The sequence below is a fragment of the Uloborus diversus genome, chromosome 7 (genome assembly GCF_026930045.1).
Source record: "Uloborus diversus isolate 005 chromosome 7, Udiv.v.3.1, whole genome shotgun sequence".
Classification (NCBI taxonomy): Eukaryota; Metazoa; Arthropoda; class Arachnida; order Araneae; family Uloboridae; genus Uloborus; species Uloborus diversus.
The window spans coordinates 166517328-166542633 of NC_072737.1; the positions used below are offsets into that span (position 1 = coordinate 166517328).

Here is a 25306-nt window from a genome sequence, read left to right on the forward strand (position 1 = left end):
TCCCCCACCCCCCATAACTTGAGGGCAGTTTCTATTTAAGGGAGGTATCTCCTTACTTAAGTTACTCTGAAACAGAACAGGCATTGGCCATCTGGATAAAAAAAATTCAAACATTTTATTCTAATAAGATCAGAAGCAGTGTGACCTCCGGGGGGGGGGGGTAGTGGGGCGGGGTGCGCAAACTTCGAATTTTTAAGGTTTGTTTTTTAAAAATTTTCGTATTTTAATAAGTTTTTTGGGGGTGGGGGGGAACCCCCGTAATTTGCGGGGGTTTCTATTTAAAAGGGTGTATCCCCTTACGCAAAAGTTACTCTGAAAGAGAACATGCATAAGCCGTCTGGATAAAAAAATTCAAGCACTTTATTCCAATAAGATCAGAAGCAGTGTGGTCTATGGGGGGGGGGGGGGGGCGTGGTCAGTGGAGAGGTTGGTTCAAACTTAAAATTTTTAGCGCTTGTTTTTGAAAAAAAATTGTACTTATGTTTTTTTGGAGGAGCCCCCTTCCCCCGTAATTTGAGGGGGGTTCAATCTAAGGGGGGTATCCCCTTAAATAAGTTACTTTGAAACAGAACAAGCATCGGCCATCTGGATAAAAAAATTCAAGCATTTTATTCGAATAAGATCAGAAGCGGTGTGGCCTACGGGGGGGGGGGGGGTGTTAGTGAGGCGGGTGGCGCAGACTTCAAAATTTTAAGGTTTGTTTTTGGAAAATTTTCGCGTTTTTAACCACCCCCCATAATTTGAGTGGAGAGAATTTCTTTTTGAGAGGGGGCATCCCCTCATATAAGTAACTGCAATAGGGAATAGGCATCGGCTATCTGGATATGAAAAAAATCAAGCCTTTATTCCAGTACTAGTGGTACCCGCACGGCTTTGCCCGTAATAGAAAATTAAAAGGTCTTTTGGTCCGCCTGTATATTTACAAATTATGTATGATGAATTTTATCGCCAATTGACTTATGCCCATGTTATGGTTCCACGTTATGGTAATCTCGTCCATCTTATGATAATTTTGTTCCTAAAATCGGAATAGAAAAAGAACCACATCGAATTTTTGCAAAAATCGCTTCGAGGTGCACACCCCCATGATACAAACTAACTTTGCCAAATTTCATGAAAATCGGCCGAACAGTCTAAGCGCTATGCGCGTCACAGAGATTCAGACATCCAGACATCCTCCAGACAAAGAGACTTTCAGCTTTATTATTAGTAAAGATTATGTGAAAAAGGGCTTAAAATTTTAATAGAAAATTAATAAAATCGAATTTTCGAAAAATCGCTTCGAGGTGCACACCCCCATGCTTCAAACTAATTGTGTGTCAAATTTCATGAAAATCGGCTGAACGGTCTAGGCGCTATGCGCGTCACAGAGATCCAAACATCCATACAGAGAGACTTTCAGGTTTGTTGTTTAAAAAGAAAGGAAAAGGAGAAAGATAAAGAAGTAAAGAAAAGAAAGATAAAGAAAGATAATTTTCAGAACAAATTCTTTCCCATTTCATTAAATTTCTGTGAAAAATGGGCTTAAAATTGGAATAGAAAAAGAACAAAATCGAATTTTCGAAAAATCGCTTCGAGGTGCACACCACTATGCAACAAACTAACTTTGCGCCAAATTTCATGAAAATCGGCCGAACGGTCTAGGCGCTATGCGCGTCACAGAGATCCAGACATCCAGACATCCTACAGACATCCAGACATCCTCCGGACAGAGAGAATTTCAGCTTTCTTATTAGTAAAGATTATGTGTAAAGGGCTTAAAATTTTAATAGAAAATTCATAAAATCGAATTTTCGAAAAATCGCTTCGAGGTGCACACCCCCATGCTACAAACTAACTCTGTGCCAAATTTCATGAAAATCTGCCGAACGGTCTAGGCGCTATGCGCGTCACAGAGATCCAGACATCCATACAGAGAGACTTTCAGGTTTGTTGTTTAAAAAGAAAGGAAAAGGAGAAAGATAAAGAAGTAAAGAAAAGAAAGATAAAGAAAGATAATTTTCAGAACAAATTCTTTCCCATTTTATTAAATTTCTGTGAAAAATGGGCTTAAAATTGGAATAGAAAAAGAACAAAATCGAATTTTCGAAAAATCGCTTCGAGGTGCACACCGCTATCCAACAAACTAACTTTGCGCCAAATTTCATGAAAATCGGCCGAACGGTCTAGGCGCTATGCGCGTCACAGAGATCCAGACATCCAGACATCCTACAGACATCCAGACATCCTCCGGACAGAGAGAATTTCAGCTTTATTATTAGTAAAGATTATGTGTAAAGGGCTTAACATTTTAATAGAAAATTCATAAAATCGAATTTTCGAAAAATCGCTTGGAGGTGCACACCTCCATGCTGCAAACTAACTTTGTGCCAAATTTCATGAAAATCGGCCGAACGGTCTAGGCGCTATGCGCGTCACAGAGATCCAGACATCCTACAGACATCCTCCCGACAGAGAGACTTTCAGCTTTATTATTAGTAAAGATAAAGAAGATAAAGATAAGGAAGACCAAAAGCAGTATTGTGTACCAAAAGGGGGGGGGGTAGTGTGGGTCATGTCGCAAACTGCGTCAGTCCAAAGGGGGTGTTTTTAAAAATTATTGATTTTTTAAGGTCTTAAATCGGTAAGGGGGGCAGCCCCCCAACCCCCAATGTCCCCCCGTAACACATTAGGAGCTTCTTAATATTTATTGGGGGGGGGGGGAGAAGACAAAGGAACCCCTTAAAGAATCCAAACGCAATCTTTAGTTTTAACAGTGTAGATTTATTTCAATCTGATTAGATTTAGTATAAATTTTAATCTGACGAAATTTAATCTGATTACTTTAGTTGACTAAATCAATCTGATTAAATTAGTTTGACTAAATTTAATCTGATTACTTTAATCTGAACTAAATCAATCTGAACTAAATTAGTTTTTTTAGTCAACTAACGAGTTAATTTAAACTAACGTTAATCTTCGTCTGCAATTGAATTAAATTTTTAAAATATTAGTCTGAACTAAATGGGAGTCAGATTACTTTAGTCGATAGAGGATTTAGTTGATTAATGCCCAACACTGCTATACATGAAAAAACAAGGATTCCACGAAAGAAAACAACATTCAAAAGAGTTCCACTTATCGAACAAATTAAGAAATGCTAATCTACAGAAAATAAAATACATAATTACAGCGTTCACAGGACTACTTACATTTTATCGCGTTCGTTATGAAACACTCTGTAGAACTAATTGGAATATTTTTTAAAAAGGGGGAAAAACTGCGAACGCAATAGTAACAAATTATTAAATAAAAATACCTACCTACGTAATGAAATGTTAAAGTCTAAACTTTAGACGCTTTAAGGAATTAAAGGAATATGCTTCCAAAAAATCATTTTAACAGCTTAGTATTATGATGCATCAACTTAATTGGACCATATGGTTAGAAGTTTAATCGGCAGCTTTCCCTTTCTTCCCTTTTTTGCTTACGTGCTTGTAAAATGCAGTACGATCATCAAAATAAATGAAGTAATTTGCTCGCCATAAAAGTAAATGACCTAACAGCTCAAGTTTCGTTCCCGCTTTCCCCTCCTAACGACAAGTTATTCAGCTCATGAATTGTATACAATTAAATTAGAGAATTGTCAATACCTTAATGACACCTTAAACTGATATGTTTTCCTTCAACTTATCAAGACTGACTGTTAAATTTTCAGTATTTCAACTTCAAAAAATTAAAGGTAAATGAAATTTGCTTACCGTTCTAATAGTTGAGCTGCCGCATTTCCATTATTTCTCTAGCTGATAGTTGAATATTACGATTAGGTTTCCGTTCTATATCAAACGTAAATTGGAAAATTTAACTCTTAATGCTAATATGGAAATTTTCCGAGTTTCAAAAAGACGTTTAAATCTATATAGATAAAAATGAATGTTTGTCTGTATGTTATCCATGAACTCAAAAACTACCCGGCAGATTTGGCTGAAACTTTCACCGTTTGTTATTTTTGGTACTGGGAATTTTTATAGACCAGTTCGAAAAAAAATCCGATCGATCGTTCCTTTTTTATTCCAATTTAAGTCACAATCCATTGGATAAATACGAATAAAATTATCGGCTGCAGAAATTAATTCGCGTGAAAGATCTCATTGGTAAGAAGTTAGCTGTTACCATTTTTCTTGAGTTTGAACAGATAAATTCTTTCTTTATTGTTTTATGGCTTTTCATGCAAAGGGGGGGATTTAAAACTTTTTCTATTTGATATTTTTAGCGATTGATTGATCTTGAAAACTGCGTGAGTACAAAATTTGAGTATAGTCACGGCTTCACTTGATACCTGGACCGATTATTATGAAAATTGCTATATATATGTATTTTTCCACGGAGAAGGTGCATAATATGCCACTCGCCACCAGGTGGCACTGCAGAGTAGCAACTTCTGCCCCGTTCAACCGATTGTCATGAAAATCAGTATAATGATGCATTTTTTTGTTGGCGTAGCAACGCGCGTCGGGTACAGCTAGTAATTAATAAACATTGACGCGTACAATATGATGAACGTAACATTCCATTTCCAAAATTTACTGCGTTCTAAGCCAAGGAGGATTAAGTCAAAATAGACTCTGAATTTAACTGGCACAGCAGCGCAGTGGAACTGAGTTCCTGCATTTCTTTTCGATTTCATGTAAATTTTAGGTCAAATTCAAACGATTTATGCGTAGGAAAAAGTTTTATGTGCTACAGGGCTCCTGCACTTCTTTTGGTAGAAATTTATCGCTTGATTCAGTTCCATTGTGTACGATTCAAACGCTTTCTATCTGCTAGTATTGCAAGAAATTTCTTTCTGAGTGGGAATTTGACGACTGAGCCAATTTTCCGAAAATCAAAATGTTCTCTCTCATTCCTTTATTTTCAGAATAACATACAAAAAGCAAAGTTGGAATAATTTATTGCTGTTTTGTATTGTAAGTACGCATAAAATTGTATGTTCGTAAATATGTAATGAACGGATGCATAAAAATAAGGATAAAAATGCTGCATTTTCTGTTATAATTATAGTCAAATTTCTACCGTCAGTAATTTCGTTTCTTTTATGAATTTCTCCATGTTATCTAGTAAAAAAATTGAAAGTGTTTAAATCTTATATTTTCTGATTTGCACGATTCATCAGAATATGAGATGCGGCGCTCGGATAAGAAAGAAATAAATTTGCGGACTACTACTTTATAACAAAATGCTCAAAACTTGATAAATTCAGTTGTGAATTATTTTAGTATATAATAAACAGAAACATTTGTTTCAATATTCTAAGAAACATTTTTTAACGTAACATGAAACTTATGTAGAAAAAAAATGTTTCCTCAAAAATTGTTTTGGTTCTTTCTTTATCTTCAGTAAAATAATAAAGCTGAAAGTCTAGATCTCTGTCTGGATGTCTGCAAGTCTAGATGTCTTGATGCCTGTGACGCGCATAGCGACTAGACCGTTCGGCCGATTTTCATGAAATTTTGCACAAAATTAGTTTGTACTATGGGGGTGTGCACCTAGAAGCGATTTTTTGAAAACTCGATTTTGTTCTTCTATTCCAATTTTAAGAACATTTTACCGGGAAAATTATCATAACATGGACGAGCAAATTACCATAATGTGGACGAGCAAATTATCTTAACGAGGACGAGCAAACTACTAGCAAATAAACGCAGCATATTGGCGAGAAATTCATCATCCATTATTTGTAAATATACAGGCGAACCAAATGACCTTTTAATTTTCTACTACGGGCAAAGCCGTGCGGGTACAGCTAGTCTCTAATAAAGAAGCAATTGCTCCTGTTATACCATGACGGGCGATATTCTAGTTTGCCACAAAAGCTTTTTTTCATCATTCATAAAAAAAAACGTAAATCATATTAAAGTTTATAATGTTAAATTAGTTGATTAAGAATGGATGTTTAATGCCAATTTTCACACTTATATTTACAACATCAGCATAAAACATGTTTTGCCTTCATGCTTCTGAAAAAGCTGTTGTCACTCGAGATTGATCCTCAAACTTGTAATTAAATTACGCGACGAGACTCCCTTATGAATTTTCCAAAGTTTTTGCATTAATTAGCATTTTTATTAAATTTACATATGAATCAACCTTATATTTTGCAAATACAGTTAAGGAACATCTCATATCGGCATCAAAAATCGGAAAAGAGAAAGATTTTAAACTAATTTTTGTTTCTTACGCAAATTGAGTCTTTTTATTATGCGTCTAATTTTGTCGGCTAAACTTGCTTCAGTAGGGATATTCGTAAGAAATCTTTATTATTGGATTTATTAAATTTTACTGGAGAGATCCTCTACTGGCTAATGAAAGGGAGATACAAGAAAAGGGAGAAAAGAATTAAATAATAAATAAACCCTTTGAAATTTTCAGTGATGAAAAGGAAAAATAAAAGATCTTATTAAATTGCTAATATAATTGTTTACTTCTTTGAACTGCTTTGATTTTTTATCATCTTTGTCCTCTATCCCCTCCCCTAATTTCATTAGGAACTCGGGCACAGTAAGAGAAGTGTATGCATGGAGCGAGTATAAGCTTTAGCGCGACAGCAACTTTCCTAATTTGGCACGATATAATCAAATCTCCTAATTTCATTTTGATTAAATTTGTGATTTATCTTGCTTCCTTATATGAATATATAAGTTTAGTAAGTTACTCTAGTCTTAATCCAATGAAAATGTTAAAAAACGAAGCATGATTTTGTATTTGTTGAGGCACTATAGTTTCTTTTTTAATCATAAGTAACTCTAGAAATGCCTGCAACCTGTCTTTATTAAGCAACCAAAAGTACCATAAAGCTTTAATCTTATATAATTAAAAACTGAGCGTATGTATCTATGTATGTACCTATGTATCTATGTAGTCGTCTATGTATCTATATCCAAGTTTCTTCTCCCGAACGACAGTGCACTGACCATCGAACCAGGTATCGCGAGATTTGTAAACTTCTGTTTTTTTTTTTTTTTTTTTTAAGCTGGAGTGTTGAACACGCGTCACTTGACGCAACTTTTATTTTCGAAATGGACCGTGCAAAGTCGGGCGACGCAGCTAGTAAATTTATAAAGCCTGTATTATAATATTTTCTAATGCATACAGCTGCAATTATCTCTTTCAGTTAATCAATTATCTGTTAGAGTTGTACAAATACCAATACATATTATGTAAGTTCGTTACTAAGTTAATGAACAAATGCTTTCAATGTTACTAAGCAATGTTACTAATGCAATGTTACTAATGCAATGTTACTAATGCAATGTTACTAATGCAATGTTACTAATGCAATGTTACTAAGCAATGTTACTAATGCAATGTTACTAATGCAATGTCACTAAGCAATGTTACTAATGCAATGTCACTAAGCAATGTTACTAATGCAATGTTACTAAGTTAATGACTATCATGCAGGCAGTTTAACTTAGAGCCATTCTAATTTATTTTGCCTTACTTCAAATTAGTTTGTATATTTGACTGAAAAAAGTATAAATGGGGGGAGGGAGGGAGGTGGTTAAACATTTGTTTAACCACTTCCTATAGCAAACTTTGTTTTGCTATACTGTAGTTGCTTTACTTTTAATGAAATAATTTATTTTGCTTCCGATTTATGATGAGGCTCAAAGTGACTCTAAAAGCAGGATAGCTTTGAATCTGGGTAATAATTTATTTAAAACTAGCTGTACCCGACGCGCGTTGCTACGCCAACAAAAAAATACATCATTATACTGATTTTCATGACAATCGGTTGAACGGGGCAGAAGTTGCTACTCTGCAGTGCCACCTGGTGGCGAGTGGCTTCAATGAGCATATTATGCACCTTCTCCGTGGAAAAATACATATATATATATATAGCAATTTTCATAATAATCGGTCCAGGTATCAAGTGAAGCCGTGACTATACTCAAATTTTGTACTCACGCAGTTTGCAAGATCAATCAATCGGTAAAAATATCAAATAGAAAAAGTTTTAAATCCCCCCGTTGCATGAAAAGCCATAAAACAATAAAGAAAGAATTTATTTGTTCAAACTCAAGAAAAATGGCAACAGCTAACTTCTTATCAATGAGATCTTTCACGCGAATTAATTTCTGCAGCCGATAATTTTATTCGTATTTATCCAATGGATAGTGACTTAAATTGGAATAAAAAAGGAACTATCGATCGGATTTTTTTCGAACTGGTCTATAAACATTCCCAGTACCAAAAATAACAAACGGTGAAAGTTTCAGCCAAATCTGCCGGGTAGTTTTTGAGTTCATGGATGACATACAGACAAACATTCATTTTATATATATATATATATATATATATATATATATATATATATATATATATATATATATATATATATATATATATATATATATATATATATATATATATATATATATATATATATATATATATATATATATATATATATATATATTGGTTTAATAATTATTATTTCTTTAGTTTGGATAACTCTACACAAGTTTTGGAGTGTTTATTCTGTTTTATTCCGAAAACATACATTAAAACTATTAAAATATCAATGGTTCCGTTTAAAATAAAGAAACCATGGTTTGGAAGTTACCCTAAATAACTGTACTTTTAATTTTCAATGTAAGATACATCGAAGTTCAAAAAAGTTTAAAAATTTACTAAAGGTACAGGTTGAGAGTGCGTCTAAAACGGCTAGAAGAACAGCGAAGGAAGAATTTTGGGGTTAACTCTTCCCTAGAAATATATACCTGCTGTTGAAATTTTGATGTGCGTTTAATTCTGAGTGAATTTCTTGCTAAACTGTTTAAAAATTGATCAAAACATTACCGTAAAATGGTCCAACTATGGGCCACTTTTCGATGTTTTCAATGAAAATTCCGTGTACATGTTTGTTTTGGAAATTTGAGGACTTCAGCAATGTTAGCTATACATCTCGTCTTTCGAATCAAATGTTTAAAAAAAATCTAAGTTGGAAAGAAGAGGTAGGGGAATTTTTTTCCCGTGACCCATAGTTGTACCCCGTAGGGATACAACTATGGGTCACCGCATTTTAAATTAGAAAACACGTTGAAACCTTGATCTGTCCTAGTGTTGTCTGAGAATACACATTGTCCTCAGCTTGAAACTACATAAAGAATTTTTTAGTCCATCATTTACCCCTTTTTTACTTTCTTTTAAAAAAAAGAAAGTATTGTATTCGCGATAAAAATTCACTCAAAAATCGGCCTTAATTTCCATTTTTCTCCTCCCCGAATGAATGTTGAGTTTTTTTTTCGACCCGACCACACGTGAATATACGCCTAGGAACCTACAGACATCCGAAATATCCATTTTGACGACCCCCGAGTTAATTACAACGAATTTTCTCGTGACCTCTCTATGTACGTATGTATATGTACGTATGTATGTGCGTATGTGTGTATGTGTGTATGTATCTCACATAACTCAAAAACGGTATGCCCTAGAAAGTTGAAATTTGGTACGTAGACTCCTAGTGGGGCCTAGTTGTGCACCTTCAATTTTGGTTGCATTCGGATGTTCCTAACGGGGTCTTTTGCCCCTTTTTGGGAGAAATCATTATTAATTTCGATGTAAACTCAAGTGGTGTTATAATTTGTCGGACACTTGGCGATACATTGCCAGTCTTTTGGTCGCCAATTTTTGTCGCCAACTTGGCGACAAATTTTGCGATTTTTTTTTTTTTTTTTTGTTTTTAAATATTAAATTTGGTTTCAATATGGCCACTGTTGGTGATATTTAGAGAGTAAACAATTGAATCACATTAAAATTGCCAATAATGGGGAAATGACATTAAATTGGAGTAAAAGGAAGTCATGTGATGCACACATCAACTCGTTTTTTTTTCCAATGTTTTAAGGCTTAATCATCATTTGTCGTCTCGTGTGATTGATAAAGTTCAACATAGTAAACGTAGGTAAGGTTCTTTATTATCTGCCCTAGATTTTGACATAGAATCTTTTGAAAACTAGAAAAATCTAACCAACTAAAGGCTAGGTACCTATACTTAGGTCTCAGAAAATATGTAGGTCTGACATATTTTAAACAAGACCGAATTTTTTTTTTTTTTTTTTTTCCGAAAGCTGAAATGCGAAATCACATTTCTTATATTCCAAATCTCATCAAAATAAAAAATAATTATTTATCTCAGTTTGTATTTGGTCCAAATTTCAGTCAGCACCCTCTTCAAAAACCCCTAGGAGTACGAGCGATAGGGCGACCCTAAGCTTTCTTCTGTCTTTTCTTGCCATTACTTGCATTAAATAACACACAAAGTATGACTAAAGCATCCCTACAGAGAATTAAATGAAACTCCAAGCCACTAAAAACCGTGAAAAATAAGGTGTCCCCTTGTTTTATCCCAACATTCCCATTTTCGATAAATGTTGAGAGCTTGTGAAAACTATGAAACATTTTAAGTCAACAAGCGGCTTAATTCATAACTGACAAATTAGTAAAGCAAATCTGAACTTACCAGATCTTGGAAAACAGTGTAACAGTTCTGCCCAAAGGAGACTTTTGGCTCCTCCACGAGTGAGTCTATTCACGCACTAAGAACGGCTAAGTTATCTAAGGTACACAAAAACAATGGCAATCTCTGATAAATCATCTTGAGCTACCTAAATGGTTACACGGGGCCGTGGTGGCGTGATCGGTGAGGCATTGGACTTAGGGCCGGAGGGTCACGGGTTCGATCCCCGCTGGTCGAAGACCCACTGTCGTCATTAATGGTGACTGGGCGACGTTAAATATGCTCGTGGTCACAATGTCCTCCAAGTAAAACGATGCCTCTGGGGTAGCCAGACCAGAAAGTTATTCGGCTCCTGGCCCGGTTCTAAATTCTCGAACTGTCCATAGATGGCACCACCATCTATTGTGTTGTCTTCTGAAGGCAAGGCGCCTGGCACGCAGTCCTTCATAGATTGAGGGACAGAGGTCCCTTTGATAGTTGAGAGATAGTTAAATGGTTACACAATCTGGTGATTTCTCTTTTTTTTTTTTTTTGGAGCTCGTAAGTTCGAAAAAGAAGCTGCTAGAGAGCAAAATCATGGCCATGGTAACAGTGGCCCATTGTTGCTCCCTTGGCACAAAGTTGTTCCGTTTTACGGTAATCTAATTACCATGAGAATGATATACACTGGTGTGCAAAAATTGAGGATGAAGTCGAAAAATTAGCATATCAGCTGAACGAAGAGGCAGAGCGGACAAAAAGACCAATCAGGAGATTAAGTAAGGTGATGTACGGTAACACATGCGCAGATATGCAGGCAGACGTAATGGGGGAGTGTCTGAGTAGTATAAAGCATGTTGTCGGTGTAAGATCAGTATTTCTGGCAAAGAGATTGCACGCCGTATAGCAGTTAAAATCACACCGAGTTGCTTCCTCAGCGAGAAATGGCGAATAATCAATCTGTTAGACGACATCTGGATGCTTTTACCCGAGGTCGAATCTTTGGGAAGTTGGAGGAAGGCCGCAGTGTGACAAGTGTGGCTGCAGAGTTCGGAATTGCTCACAACATCGTTTCACGATTTTGGAGACAATTTCAAACTACTGGAACAGCTATCCGGGGGTTCAGTAGTGGTCGTCCACGAGGAACCACACCCGCAGATGACCGGTATATTGTCTTACAGGCCAGAAGAAACAGGCGGCAGACAGCGGGAGAAATCGCTAGACACACGACACAGGCGACTAGACGACCGATATCGCGTTTTACCGTGGCCAGAAGACTGCACGGTGGTGGTCTGTTTGCACGACGCCCTATACGGTGTGTACCTCTAACGCCTGCCCATCGGAGAAGGCGTTCTCTGTGGTGCCGGGAACACCGGAATCGGAGAGACAATGAATGGGGACGAGTACTCTTTACAGATGAGAGCAGATTCAGTCTGAGTAGCGATTCTCATCGCATACTCATCTGGAGAGAGCGGGGAAGCCGCAATCATCCCTCGAACATCATTGAAAGGGACAGGTATGGAGGTCGCGGTGTTCTCGTTTGTGGAGGCATCATGCTTGGTAGTCGTACAGACCTTCACATCTTCGACGCAGGTTCAGTCAACGGGACCCGTTATTGTAACGAGATTCTTCTTCCATATGTGCGTCTTTTTAGAGGCGCTATGGGTCCGCAGTTCCTTTCCATGGACGACAATGCACCATGTCATCGCACAGTAGCTGCCGAACAGCTCTTAGAGAGTGAGGATATTGAACGTATGGATTGACCGGCACGATCTCCGGATCTCAATCCCATCGAGCATGTATAGGATTTTCTAGGCAGACGCTTGGCAGCTCGTACCTTACCACCAGTAACGATTCGGGAGCTTCGATTGGCGCTGCAAGACGAATGGGCAGCAATGCCTCAACAACTCATTGACACCCTCATTCTCAGCATGGGCAGACGCTGTGAAACCTGCCTAGCAGTCGGGAGAGATCATATCCCCTACTAAAGACCGAATGTTTCTTGCTGGACACCCATCACAGGGACGTTTCGGCCTTCAGTCGCATTGCGCTCCGTGCTACTTTTTCAATAAAGCTTCTTTTTATCCCTCTGATTTCTCTTTCAGTAAGTTTTGCTTACATTACACATGTCCTTACATATTGGGGATCTTACGGTATTAAATGTGTTGATTTGGAAAGCTTTTGTACAAAGTTATATTGAAAAAACCGTCTCGTCCTTAATTTTTGCACACCAGTGTATATATATTTGTTGCTCAGTTTCTGACTCAACAGTTTAAAAATGATCAAAACATTAAACTAATTAACCGCGAGAATGATACATACTTGTTGCTTAATTTCTTAACCAACTGTTCAAAAATGATCAAAACATTAATCTAATTAAATATTAGAATGAGATGTTGCTCAACATCTTAAACAATTGTTTAAAGATGATCAAAACATTAATCTAATTATCAATGAGAATGAGATATACTTTGTCACTCAACTTCTTAAATAATTGTTTAGCGATGATCAAGTCATTAACCTAATTAAACATTAAAATGATAGATAATTGTTCATATTTTTGGAGAAAAATATGTTCTGTTTAAATCGAATAAGTTTTGGAGAGCAAAAGGATACAGTGTGACATTTCCCCTATGCCAAAATCCTTGAGTATTCCTATGTTAAAATATTTATTGAGTATGCATTTTATTCAATTTTAAATTTATTTTTACATAATTTTATTTTTGTTCCTTCATATATTTTTACAAAAAAAACTTTTATATTATTTCTTTTTTCTTTAAAAATACTTCTACTTCAGCACAAAAGCACAAAATAGCAATGAAAAATTCTACACACGTGGGAGGGGGGTGCGTTTCCAGGAAAAAAATTTTTCAATGCAAGAAGAAGTGAGCTTAAGGATGAAAAGACATTTGTCTGGTCTCTTTTCATCCATAAGAAGTGTTGTATAGTACGATTTTTTTCTTGGCGGAGCTCAAAAATGGAAGGGGAGGTAAAGAGTTAAAGAGTCATCGCTGTCGCCATTCTTGATTCCTCGATTGATATAAAGAAAGGAGGGAGAGATATTCTTCAGAAAAAGGATTAAATACTAAGCAATATTTTTGTGTAAAGTTTACAATACAGAGGAATCTTGTTTGTCCGGCCTTCGTTTATTTAGACCACTGGATTATCCAAATCAAGTATGTTGAATTTAATATTCACTTAAACAATAATACTAAATTATGATGGCAAGAAAGGAACAATAAAAGCTGCACAAATTCGTTTTTTATTTTGATTTAACGCACAACTCCTACATAGATCATAGAGTAAACTATAGTAATCTAGAAAACAGCATGGCGCTCTAGGAGTGTCCGTCCTACGCCACTGTAGCTGAACTATAAATGATAAAGGGTTTTTCGAGAAACAATTCTATGTAGCTATGTTACAAAACATCGTTTTTTATTGGAGTAAAATATAAGTTTGCTTATTTAAGAATGTTTTGCTTATTACAGTCCGCTCCCGCTACAACGCGATCCGACTTACGCGAAATGGCTATAACGCAAGTTTTTCAGGAGCAACGAATTTTAGAGCTAAAGCGAATTTCTCGCTCTCAAAGCGAAAATATTTGGAAAGGAATCATGATGCTAAGTTGCAGCTTTGTTATTGACTACTAAACATTAATTCGTGAATGTACTTTCATCCTTTCAGAATCTCTGACTGCGCAAACTCCCACGTACTGCACTATAAACATAGCATTGTTAGTGTGTATGTATCACCACTCCTCGTTTTTCATTTATTTATTCTAAATATGAAAGGTGATGAAATATTGTGGCACCTAGACACGCTGTTTCATCTAAAATTTTTAGATGAAAACAAAAAGTGAAAGTTTGCGACACTTTAAGAAAAGGTGAAGATTTTTGAAACGCTTGAACAACTACTAGAAAGTGGGTGAAAGGTAGCACGACAATTAGATATGGGTGAATCTTTCATACATATAATTAAAAGTCAAGAGAAGGCAATCCGTATAAGTCCAGGGGGTCCCAGAGGAGTGTTACCATAGATGTAAATGTTATAATTGTAAATGCGAAGCTACTGTATTTAAAAATATATTAGAATAACAATCAGATTGCGTAAAGGATAAATCATCTTCAATTTTTAAGTTACAAATGTAATTTATTTTATCTGTTGTATAATACTATTACAGAGCAATGCTTTATTATTACTACATACTGTACGTATCGTACTATTTCATTTCTATGTCTCTCTCTTCCATTGATCATTGATTTTGTGCATGGTAACAGTATTTTATGTTGAATAATGCAACGTTTTTTAAAATACGGTAAAAATTCAGCTGTATATGTAAGAAACGGTAATATATACTAGTTGAAAAATAGTCAAAAACAGTTTAAAAGGTGTTTAAATGTCTATAATGACTGGGTATGTTAATAAAAAAATCATATACTCAACACTTTTCCACAACGCGAAATTTCGACTTACGCGAGGAGTCTTGGAACGCATCCCTCGCGTAAGTCGGGATCCGACTGTATTCATATCACCCGGATTTTCGGTTATCCGGATTGCTTTTGGTCCCAGTTTGTCCGGATAAATGACGTTAAACCACACCTATTCGATACATATAGTACATTAACGATTCTTTTAAAATTTATGATACATTAAAAATTCCGTTAATTTGTGACTATAAACTTTATTGAAAAAAAAAATAATAATAATAATTCCAAATACACCAAGCGAATTTGATAAGTAGCGAAATGTATCATGTCTTCTTTCCCTATGCACTAATGGGGTCGTTTCCAAAATTTTAAAAGTATTTTTTTCTGAAAGAGCATGCTTAAAAACATAGAATGTGACCGTTTTTTAAATAATTTCTTCAAGTTCAATATTTTTAAAAAAATACTTAAATCGGAGCGTTTTCACTGTTTACACTTCTGTCGTGTGACATCACAAATGATGAAATGCCATTCAATGTTGCCATTCACAGGACAAAATATTTAATTTGCATCCTTACTCACGTGTATTGGCAACGATAGGGTTGATAGCAAGCACAGAGCGCAATTTTAATTCGCTGCTTGATTATCATAACGTGGAAACGTAGTAGAAAGATGCGCCAAATTGCATCATTTGTGACGTCATAAAGACCACGCCTTGTTTGAAAAATCAGACATTTAAAAAAATTAATTTAAAAAAATCTGTTGTGAAAATCAATATATTTTCTGGCTCCATGCATTTTTTTTTTTTTTTTTTTTTGCTCATTCTATCTATTTTGAAGACTAAAAGTAGTACTTTTGACTGAAGGAAACCACTCCATTTAAATTTATTAAAATTTCAAGTAACGAGATTTTTTGCATGTATTTCTAAAAGATTTTAAAATATGTCCGTCTAAGGAGATGTCCAGATTTGAACAGTCTAGTTTGTTTTAGAAATAAATTAATATTTTCAAATAAACAATTTGAAATAATGCTCCGAAACGGCGTTCCGCTTAGTAGAGTTACACTAGAGCTTTGTACCGATCCCTCTAGGTCTCTGCCCATAAGCTCACATCTTCTTGCATTGGAAAGGAGACTCTTTGTAACCCCGAAACAGCTGAAAATATTTTTTATATTTCTTTTGTGCGTCAAGCAATGCTTTTCACTTTGAATTTTTCGTCGAAATGTAAAATTTTCTTTCCTCGTTGGTTTGAAGTCCTCCCACCCCCTCACTATTGATGTTAAACAACAAACTAATCTACTTTATTAAATGACAGCATGAATAAAAATTTAGTACTTTTACTAACACTTGTTTCGACAAAAAATCATGTCTATATAATAAATAAAAATCGTTTTTTCTACCTTGATGCATTGAGTGTATTGAAATATTTAAAGTAATGCAAAACTAACTTTCAACGGATCACAAAATTTGAAAAAAGCAACTTTTCGCAAAAATAGAAGCTCATGAAGTATTTATGTACGTCAGTTACTTGCTGAAAAGAATCGTCAATTCAACTGCATTAAAAATAATATGATTACCTACTTCATTTGGCATCACTTGCTATAACAGAATCCTTGTTTCGAAGAAACGTTTGTTTATTCTTTAATGTTTTACAGAGGGTTCTAATGTCTGTGCTTCGATTATTTTGAATATGTACTAAATATGCAAATGTCATAAGACCATTTACTCTAATTATATAGGTTCATTAATGGTCGCATTTCACTTAAATAGATTATATTATTGTAGAATAAGAATGAATGATATGCCATTAAAATTTCATTAATTGAAGGTTATTAGGTGAAACTCATCATTATTTAAAAACCAAACTGTTTTGAATAATCTTAATTTTATTTTATATTGTTTTATTTTAGATACTAATAGAGATAATAGAAGGTACTAAAATTTACAAATTATTGCTGTATACTAAATGCGGTCGTTTCCAAAATTTTAAAAGTATTTTTTTCTGAAAGAGCATGCTTAAAAACATAGGCTATGACCATTTTTTAAATAATTTCTTTAAGTTTAATATTTAAAAAAAAAATACTTAAATCGGTGCTCTTTCATCGTTTAACGCTTCTGCCTATGACATCACAAATGATGAAATGCCATTCAGTGTTGCCATTCACGGTCCAAAATATTTAATTCGCATCTTTACTCACGTGTATTGGCAACGATATGGTTGATAGCAAGCGTAGAGCGGAATTTTAATTCGCTTCTTGATTATCATAACGTGGAAATGCTGTAGAAAAATGCGCCATAGTTCATCGTTTGTGACGTCATAAAGACCACGCCTTGTTTGAAGAATCGGACATTTAAAAAAAATAATTAAAAAATAACTGTTGGAAAAATAAAAGTATTTTCTGAGCCCATGTTTTTTTTCCGCTTATTCTATCAATTTCAGTGACAAAAAGTACTACTTTTGATTGAAGGAAACAACCCCATTGCTATTACTGCGGTAATTTGATTACTGCACGTTTTAATCCAATTTTAATTTGCAATAAATGCCTCTTGTATGGGAATAAATTTAAATTTCTCAATTATCCTTCGAAAAAAATGCATGTGAAATATTTAATGCTTAATATCTTTGCCTAAAATGTTTATTCGCGGTTCAGTCAAAAGCAATTACTTTCGCAAGATAGGAAATACATACTTATAACACAATGCTCTCTTTGATTACTATTAAAATGTATCCCCAGATGAAAATAAAAATCATTTAGTTTCTGTAATGAGAGGGGCTTTCTAATGTTCCTCAATTCTCAAGCGTATAGTTATATCGTTGATATAATTCTCCCGATTACAGTCTTTCGTATAATGCCGCAAATAATTATAATGCTGTAAATCAACTCATAAATTGTACGTTTTTACTTCCTTTTACAAAAAAGGAAGTATTGTATTCGCGAAACAATTTTCATCCAAAAATCGGCCTTAATTTCCATTTAGCTCACCTCCTAATAGGTTGAGTTTTTTTTTCAACGCGACCACACGTGGATATGTGCCTGGTAACGTACAGACACCCGTAATATCCATTTTGATGATCCCCGAGTTAATTACAACGACTTTTCTCATGACGTCTGTATGTACGTATGTATGTGCGTATGTGTGTATGTGTGTATGTATCTCGCATAACTCAAGAACGAAATGTCCTAGAAAGTTGAAATTTGGTACGTAGACTCCTATAGGGGGTCTAGTTGTGCACCTTCCTTTTTCGTTGCATTCGGATGCTCCAAAGGGGGTCTTTTTGGGGGGAAATCATTGTTAATTTCGATATAAACTCAAGTGGTGTTATAATTCGGTGGACACTTGGCTATATACCGCCAAGTTTTGTCGCCAACTTGGCGACACAGTTGGCGATTTTTTTTTTCTTAATTCTGGTTTCAATTTGGCCACTGTTGGTGACATTTAGAAAGTAAACTATTGAATCATATTAAAACTGAAAATAATAAGAAAATGACATTAAATTGGAGTAAAAGGAAGTCATGTGATGCACACATCAGCTCGTTTGAACAATAGATTCATTTTGAAAGCGCTTACACCTAAGTAATGAATTTTAAATCATGGGTTACTGGTAAGAGATTGCAACAGACGTACATTGGTTTCTTAGCGATTTACTCTCGAAACTGGTGAAAACAGAAAAATAACATTTACGTTGTAGCCTTCTCATGCTTTTATTCTACATTTTCATAGAGCTTTACGTGTTTTATATGTAGTCCCTTGATAAATTTATTTGGTGAAATATATGTTACATTTTAATGGAATTTCGAATTTTATTTTCACTTAGTTGTCTTTTTGTTTTATGCAATTACTAGTGGTACCCGCACGACTTTGCCCGTAATAGAAAATTAAAATGTCTTTTGTTTCGCCTGTATATTTACAAATAATGTATGGTGAATTTTCTCGTCAATTGGCTTGTGCCTACGTTACGGTTCCACGTTATGATAATTTCGTAATTTACTCGTTCACCTTATGATAGTTTTGTTCTTAAAATTGGAATAGAAAAAGAACCACACCGAATTTTCGAAAAATCGCTTCGAGGTGCACACCCCCATGCTTCAAACTAACTTCGTGCCAAATTTCATGAAAATCGACCGAACTGTCTAGGCGCTATGCGCGTCACAGAAATCCAGACATCGTACAGACATCCAAACATCCTCCGGATATCCAGACAGAGAGACTTTAAGCTTTATTATTAATAAGAAGATTATAAAACTATTTTTATTCACAAAAAAAATCAGCCCCCCCCCCCATGGAGCGTTTGGCGCCAAAATTGAACCAACGCCTGTTTACATATGGGTTCACATTTATTCCGAATTTCATCCAGAACATAGCATTACTTTTTGAGATATGGCACTCACAATGGAGAAAAAAGAACGTTCGATTGCGGCACCCCCTTTTCAGCGGTTGACACCAAAATAGAATAAGCTCTTACACCCTCTAAGGACTACTTGTTGATAAAATTTTGCTTGACTCCGTTCATTATTTCTTGAGATACAGCAGTCACGATTGACGAGAAAAAACGTTCTATAGCTCAACCTCCGCTTACTTCTTGGGGAATAGTAGGCACGCATAACTCAAGAAGAAACGTCCCATTGCTCCACTCCCCTTGGAGGAATTCACGCCAAAAGCCAATGAGCACAAGTTCATATAGGGGCACATATGTGTACCAAATTTCGTTCGATTTCATGCGGTAGTTTTTGCTGTAGAGAGGCCACAAAAAACTGGTCACACACATACGTGACACACACACACACACACACAGAAATTTTCCGAAAATGGTCGAAATGGACTCAGCACACCTCAAAACGTTCGAATCCGTCAAAATTCGAAATTCGAAAATTTGCACGAATAAAATACTTTCTTCTATATATTAGATATAGAAGAAAGATTAGATATAGATTAGATAAAAAGACTGGTCAACTCTTAGCTTTCATTCATTTCAGTCGAGGATTTTCAAATTTTCTAATTTCATACTACTGCTTGTAGAAGACTTGTTTTCCATGTAATTGATAAAGCTTGACCACGGAGAGATGCAGATGTTCTTTAAACAGAATCATCATTAGTATCATTTGTAATAGGTAGAATCAGCCAGAAAGCGCCAAGTAGTAAGAGGAACGTTCTTGCTGATCCTATCTATTACAAAATAATAACTAACAGCCTATTACAAATGATGTTTCCGCTTCAAGGTCCTCCACCATCTCTCCGTGGTCAAGCTCAACCTTTAGAGGTATTGCTCACATTATTTAACGATTGTTGCAGATGATGAGGATTTTGCGGAATTGGTGTCCTTATTGGGGCCGCTGGAGATTATTGTCCTTTCAGGCTATTGTATTTCTTCATTACCGTACACCGCTGCATTACATTTCAGCAATTTTATGCCTTTTTGAACTGGTGTGGCCTTGGTTTTACTTAAACCCTGCGGTTTCTCCGGTTTCTTCTCTTATTTTGATGCAGGGTTTTTTTTTGTCAAGATTTACTGAATAGTTTCTCATCAGGACGATTTCACCACCAAAATTAATACCAGTAGTATAAACCCGGGGCGGTAATTTGTGGAGACAGCCGCCCCCCCCCCACACACGCAAAAGAAAAAAATATATATATATATATGTACAGAAACTATATTTGTGTAACGAAATTTAAGTCGACTAATGTACAAAAAATAGATAACAGTGGGAGATCCGGGGGTTTAGCCCCCGGAAAATTTTCAAATTTGTAGTCTTAACAATGCATTTTAGCTTCATATTTTTTAAAAACTTGGAATTCCACTTAGGGTGTCACCCTCCAGATGGATGACAATCGGGGCGGACCCCCCCCCCCCCACCGTCTCCCTCCCTTCGTAGTGAAGCCATTGATAATACTACTTTATTTTATTCTGAATTTAATTTTCAAAAAAACTTCATTGAATATCGACTGATACCAAGGCAATTCTAATCAATGCATTTCTTTTTCGTATCGTCTGATAACCACTGAACCCTCCCGCATTCGAGAGATGAAATGACTCCTTCCTGTCTCAGTACATCGTTTTCGTTCGGATTCCTCCGCTCTTTCAGTCACTCCTTCTTCAGTCATTAATATACTGTGATCTCCTAGGACCTATATTCATTCTGTCACAAAAAGAATTGACCCATGTCTCGGCACCGCCTTCCCGTATGCCATTTTTCGTTGTCTCATCCGGGACTTCACTTCGAGTGACAGGAAAATAAGTATATGATCTTTCTTACGGTATTATTATTTTTTCTTTCTATCTTTTCTTTTCTCGTTACATCAACGGTGGGGAACAAAAGAATTTGTAGATATTTATCAGATTCTTTTTCATTTCGTCATTAATTGTTACTCGAACATTTCATACCTTTATGGAATAGTTCATACCCGTGTTAAAAAGAAAAAATATTTATAAATTTTAAACAATCAATATTGCAGGCAATAAATATAAGCTGGTTCCTGCATCTAAACTAAGATACAATTCTCTGTGAGATACTTGAGGAAAAAACAATCGTCTCATACTATTTAAATGAAACATTTTCGCAAATCTTTTAGAGCATTCTTTAGTATAAATTTATTACTACTTTTCATTGAAATAATTGTTACTGGTTGATCCGTGATACTTATTAATTGCTGAAGAATTTGCCTTTTAAAAACCTAAGATAACCGATAAAAAGCTAAAACTGGAAAATTACTTCCAACAATCAGGTACCTCAGACTTCGTTTAGAGCGAAGTCCCATCCCCATACACAAAAAAAAAAAAAAAAAAAAAGATTCAAGATACATGCACTGGATATTGAAATCTCTACGTAGTATAAAATGAAGTCCCCAAAAAGCGTCTGTGTGTTTGAACTCATAAAACTCGAGAAGTACCCGGCCGATTTGACTGAAATTTTCACAGTTTGTTCCTTTAAATCCTGAAAAGGTTTGCAGACCAGTTCGAATAAAATTCGATGTATAGTTCTTTTTTCCTCTAATTTACGTCCAATTTTCACATAAATTCTCAAATATGAGGGTGAAATATTACTTGTACATATTAATATTACATATCGTTAGAAAGGGTAGCATTTTCCGCGTTCTACGCAATTTGTTTCAATGCTCTAACTTTATTATGGCGGGAGTTATTTGCGATTTTTGCTCGAATTTTTTTAGGCTTAGCTGAAATTTAGGCACTACTTTCTTCATTAAATAAATCAATAAAAAGTGAAGGAATTGTATTACAGCTTTCTTTTTGACGCCATTGGAAAAAGCAACCGTTTTTACTCCAGATCTAACTCGACCTATGGTCGAAAAAATAAGCTTTTATCTCGAAAGGAAACAAAGTTACAAGCCTTTTTAAATCAAGTTTAAGAAATCTCTATTCCATTCAAATTGTGAACCATTTTCTTTCGCATTTTAATTCCTTAAACTTATTTTATTTTGTGTTTCCATGGTTACGCATTTTAAAGCCATCTTTCTGGATTTAATTTCTTAAAAGTATTTTAATATCAGTCTTCATTGTTTGGAACGGAAATCATGATGTTTTTTTTATTTATTTTTTACGCCTCCTTGTTGAATATACATCACTTGAAACAATTTTTGTTTTCAAGGTAAACCGAGCAAAGCCGGGAAATGCAGCTAGTTAATACTAACGCACACTGATTATATGTATTTTCAATCGAATTTTACTGATTTCACAACAAAGCTTTATCTCTCAGTCTAATTTATCTGCAAGTTCTTGAATTTTTTTGCACTGTTTTAACTTAGTTACAAGTTTGAATGCATGGACAGACGGTTTACCTAAAATCGCACAAATCTATTGTCCTTCTGATTGCTGGACACCCGTTAAATGTTCCCTTTTAATTTCATTGAACAACTTCTTAATAAAAATTATCACAAAGACTTGGCTTATGTGCTAAAATTCATTTGAAATTCAGCTGTATTTTTGATTTAAAAAAATTAAAATAATGTCAAGATTTTATCGCGTTTTGAAATATTAACTACCTTTCAACTTTTTTGGCATAAGACAATGCACCATATCTAAAACACTGTTATAGTAATATAGGTTTTGCCTATAGTATCTTTCCATCAATTTTAGCCATTCAAAAATGTATAATAGCACAACAAATTAACGAAATTTTGATTAATAAACACATCCAAATTTTCAGAAATAATATCAGTTTGTTTTGTAGATTTTAAAGAATTTAGTTTTTTTTACAGGTGCACCATTTTGTTTAGCTTTAAAAAATTAGATGTGGTAGGGGAGATTGGGGATACTTGATCCCTAGGGATACTTGATCTCAAACCCCAAAATGTACCAAAATCATTAAGTAGAGATTTGAAACCTGACAATTATGTTAAAGTTATACTTGTACATTAAATCTGGCAACACTTAGTTTTGTTCAGCCATTTTGTTTTAGCTCAAGAAATGATTGTCTGTATGTGTCAAGTTAAACTTTTTTTTAAGCAAAGCATTCTGTAGTTTACATTACCCGTTATATACAACTTAAAAAAAATACCGAAGTGTAATGTTTAAGTATAGACAGGCTTTAATAATCCTTATATATTATTTCTGTAGCCTATTTTGTGTTTCTACGCGAGATCTTCCTCAATTCTTGATCGATTTCTTTGAATTACACCTTATTTTAAAGCTTATCGTTCAGGCTACTGACGAAAAATAGACCCGTGTCTAAAAATTGCTTTTTCTATCAAAAAAACCAGGTGTCTCCCCCCCCCCCATGCATGCTCCTGTATATAGATTATTTAAATGTTTGTGAAATGTTTAAAGATATCCCGCACGTTAGAACCGGATTAGCCGGTTTTCAGAATAAACGAGGGCCAGATAAACGAGATTCTACTGTACCTCTTTTAAGGGACTCCTCCGTAGAAGGAACATCTTTACTTTTGAGATATTTTTTTCTGAACCCAATCCCTTTGACTTGGGATCTTCATGTATTTGCCTCTGCTTAGAGAAAAAAAAATGCAAAAAATAATGTATGAAAGCTGAATTAAAAAATTGAATTCGCTGAAATTCAAAGTTCACTTTTTTTCTAAAAACTAACTTACTGAAGTTGACACAACCTGTGACAAGCTTTGCACGGAAAACTGGAAATGTAATCAACTAATTGTAATGTGCATTGCATTGCATAGTAAATTAAATGACAAATCCATATAACTAATTGCTTCAAAATAGTTTCTGCATTTTGATTAAATTTTAACTTCAAAAAAATGAATTTTTAACTGAAAAATTCTGAATGTTATTTAGCACTATTTCTGAAGCATTTTCAGTATTTAATTTAAACATCAATGTTTAACGTTTATCGCGAAATTATTCTAAGTTAACACTGCATCAGCTCATATACCTCCGAAGAAAGGGCACCTAAGGGACAAATGCCCAGTCCCTTTAATATTCCTCATGTGGGGAGGTACTTCTGTAATAACTTTGCAATAAACTGTATAACTTATCCATGCCTTGTTTCTTTCTAGGATATTGGATGAGGAAAGTAGTCTGAAGGGGGAATTTAGAGCGGGATTATGCAGAGCAGTTGCTTCCACACATATGCCTTAATCTGGCTACTGCAAGGTGTAATCTGCTTGGAAATTTCTGCGTGAGTGATTTATTCGTTTAAGCTCCACTGTTCTCGTTGCATGCCTAACTAACATTGCTGCTCTGATCAGATAACAGAAAGTGCTTCGGCAATTAATGGCTCCACGAGTACTTTAACTCAACTTAGTACCGAATAGTTCCCCAATTTTGTGAGAAATGTAATTCATTTACCACGAGCACATCATGCATGATAAGTATTCAAAGTAAGGGTATGAGTATTGTAATGAAAAAAGAATACCTTTTTGAAAATTCAAACAAGCTATTTTTCTTTAAATACAGTAGAACCCCGATAATTCGGATTAATTGGGATCCGACCCAGTTCGGAATATTTACAATCCGGATTATTCGGAGAATAAAAAAAAATAAATAAATAAAACATACTACTTACTGAAAAACACCTTTGTACGAAACACATAGAATTATTTTGTAGTAAGTTACCGCCCAAAGCCAGAGCTAAGGCAGAAATACATAAAATACACTACCAGCTCCGTAATTCCATCCGAGGACTGCAGTTTCGTGCTTTTTAGCACTCATCAGCCCGGAATAGGAATCACATGAGCTGGAGGCGAAAAACCTCTTAGGGAGCCAAGAGAGTCAAACAAACTGGTACCTAATGTAAAATTAGCACACCAGATGAGTGACCGCAGCAATGGTGCGGTTCAACTAATTTTACATTAGCTACCAGTTTTTTTGGCTCTCTTGGCTCCCTTAAGAGGTTTTTCGTCTCCAGCTCATGTGATTCCTATTCCGGGCTGATGAGTGCTAAAACGCACGAAACTGCAGTCCTCGGATGGAATTAC

The 25306-nt window shown here is 35.1% G+C and overlaps 1 protein-coding gene across 1 annotated transcript in view; it reads left to right on the top strand.

The window, feature by feature from the left end:
• The first annotated feature begins 21110 nt into the window (after positions 1-21110).
• Positions 21111-25306, top strand: part of LOC129226987 (glycine receptor subunit alpha-2-like) — a 63674-nt gene continuing 59478 nt past the window's right edge. Inside the window, exons 1-2 of the mRNA XM_054861616.1 lie at positions 21111-21141; positions 24386-24507. Coding sequence (XP_054717591.1) covers positions 24434-24507 — 74 coding nt within the window. The 5' untranslated portion in view covers positions 21111-21141; positions 24386-24433. The remainder of the gene's footprint in view (positions 21142-24385; positions 24508-25306) is intronic.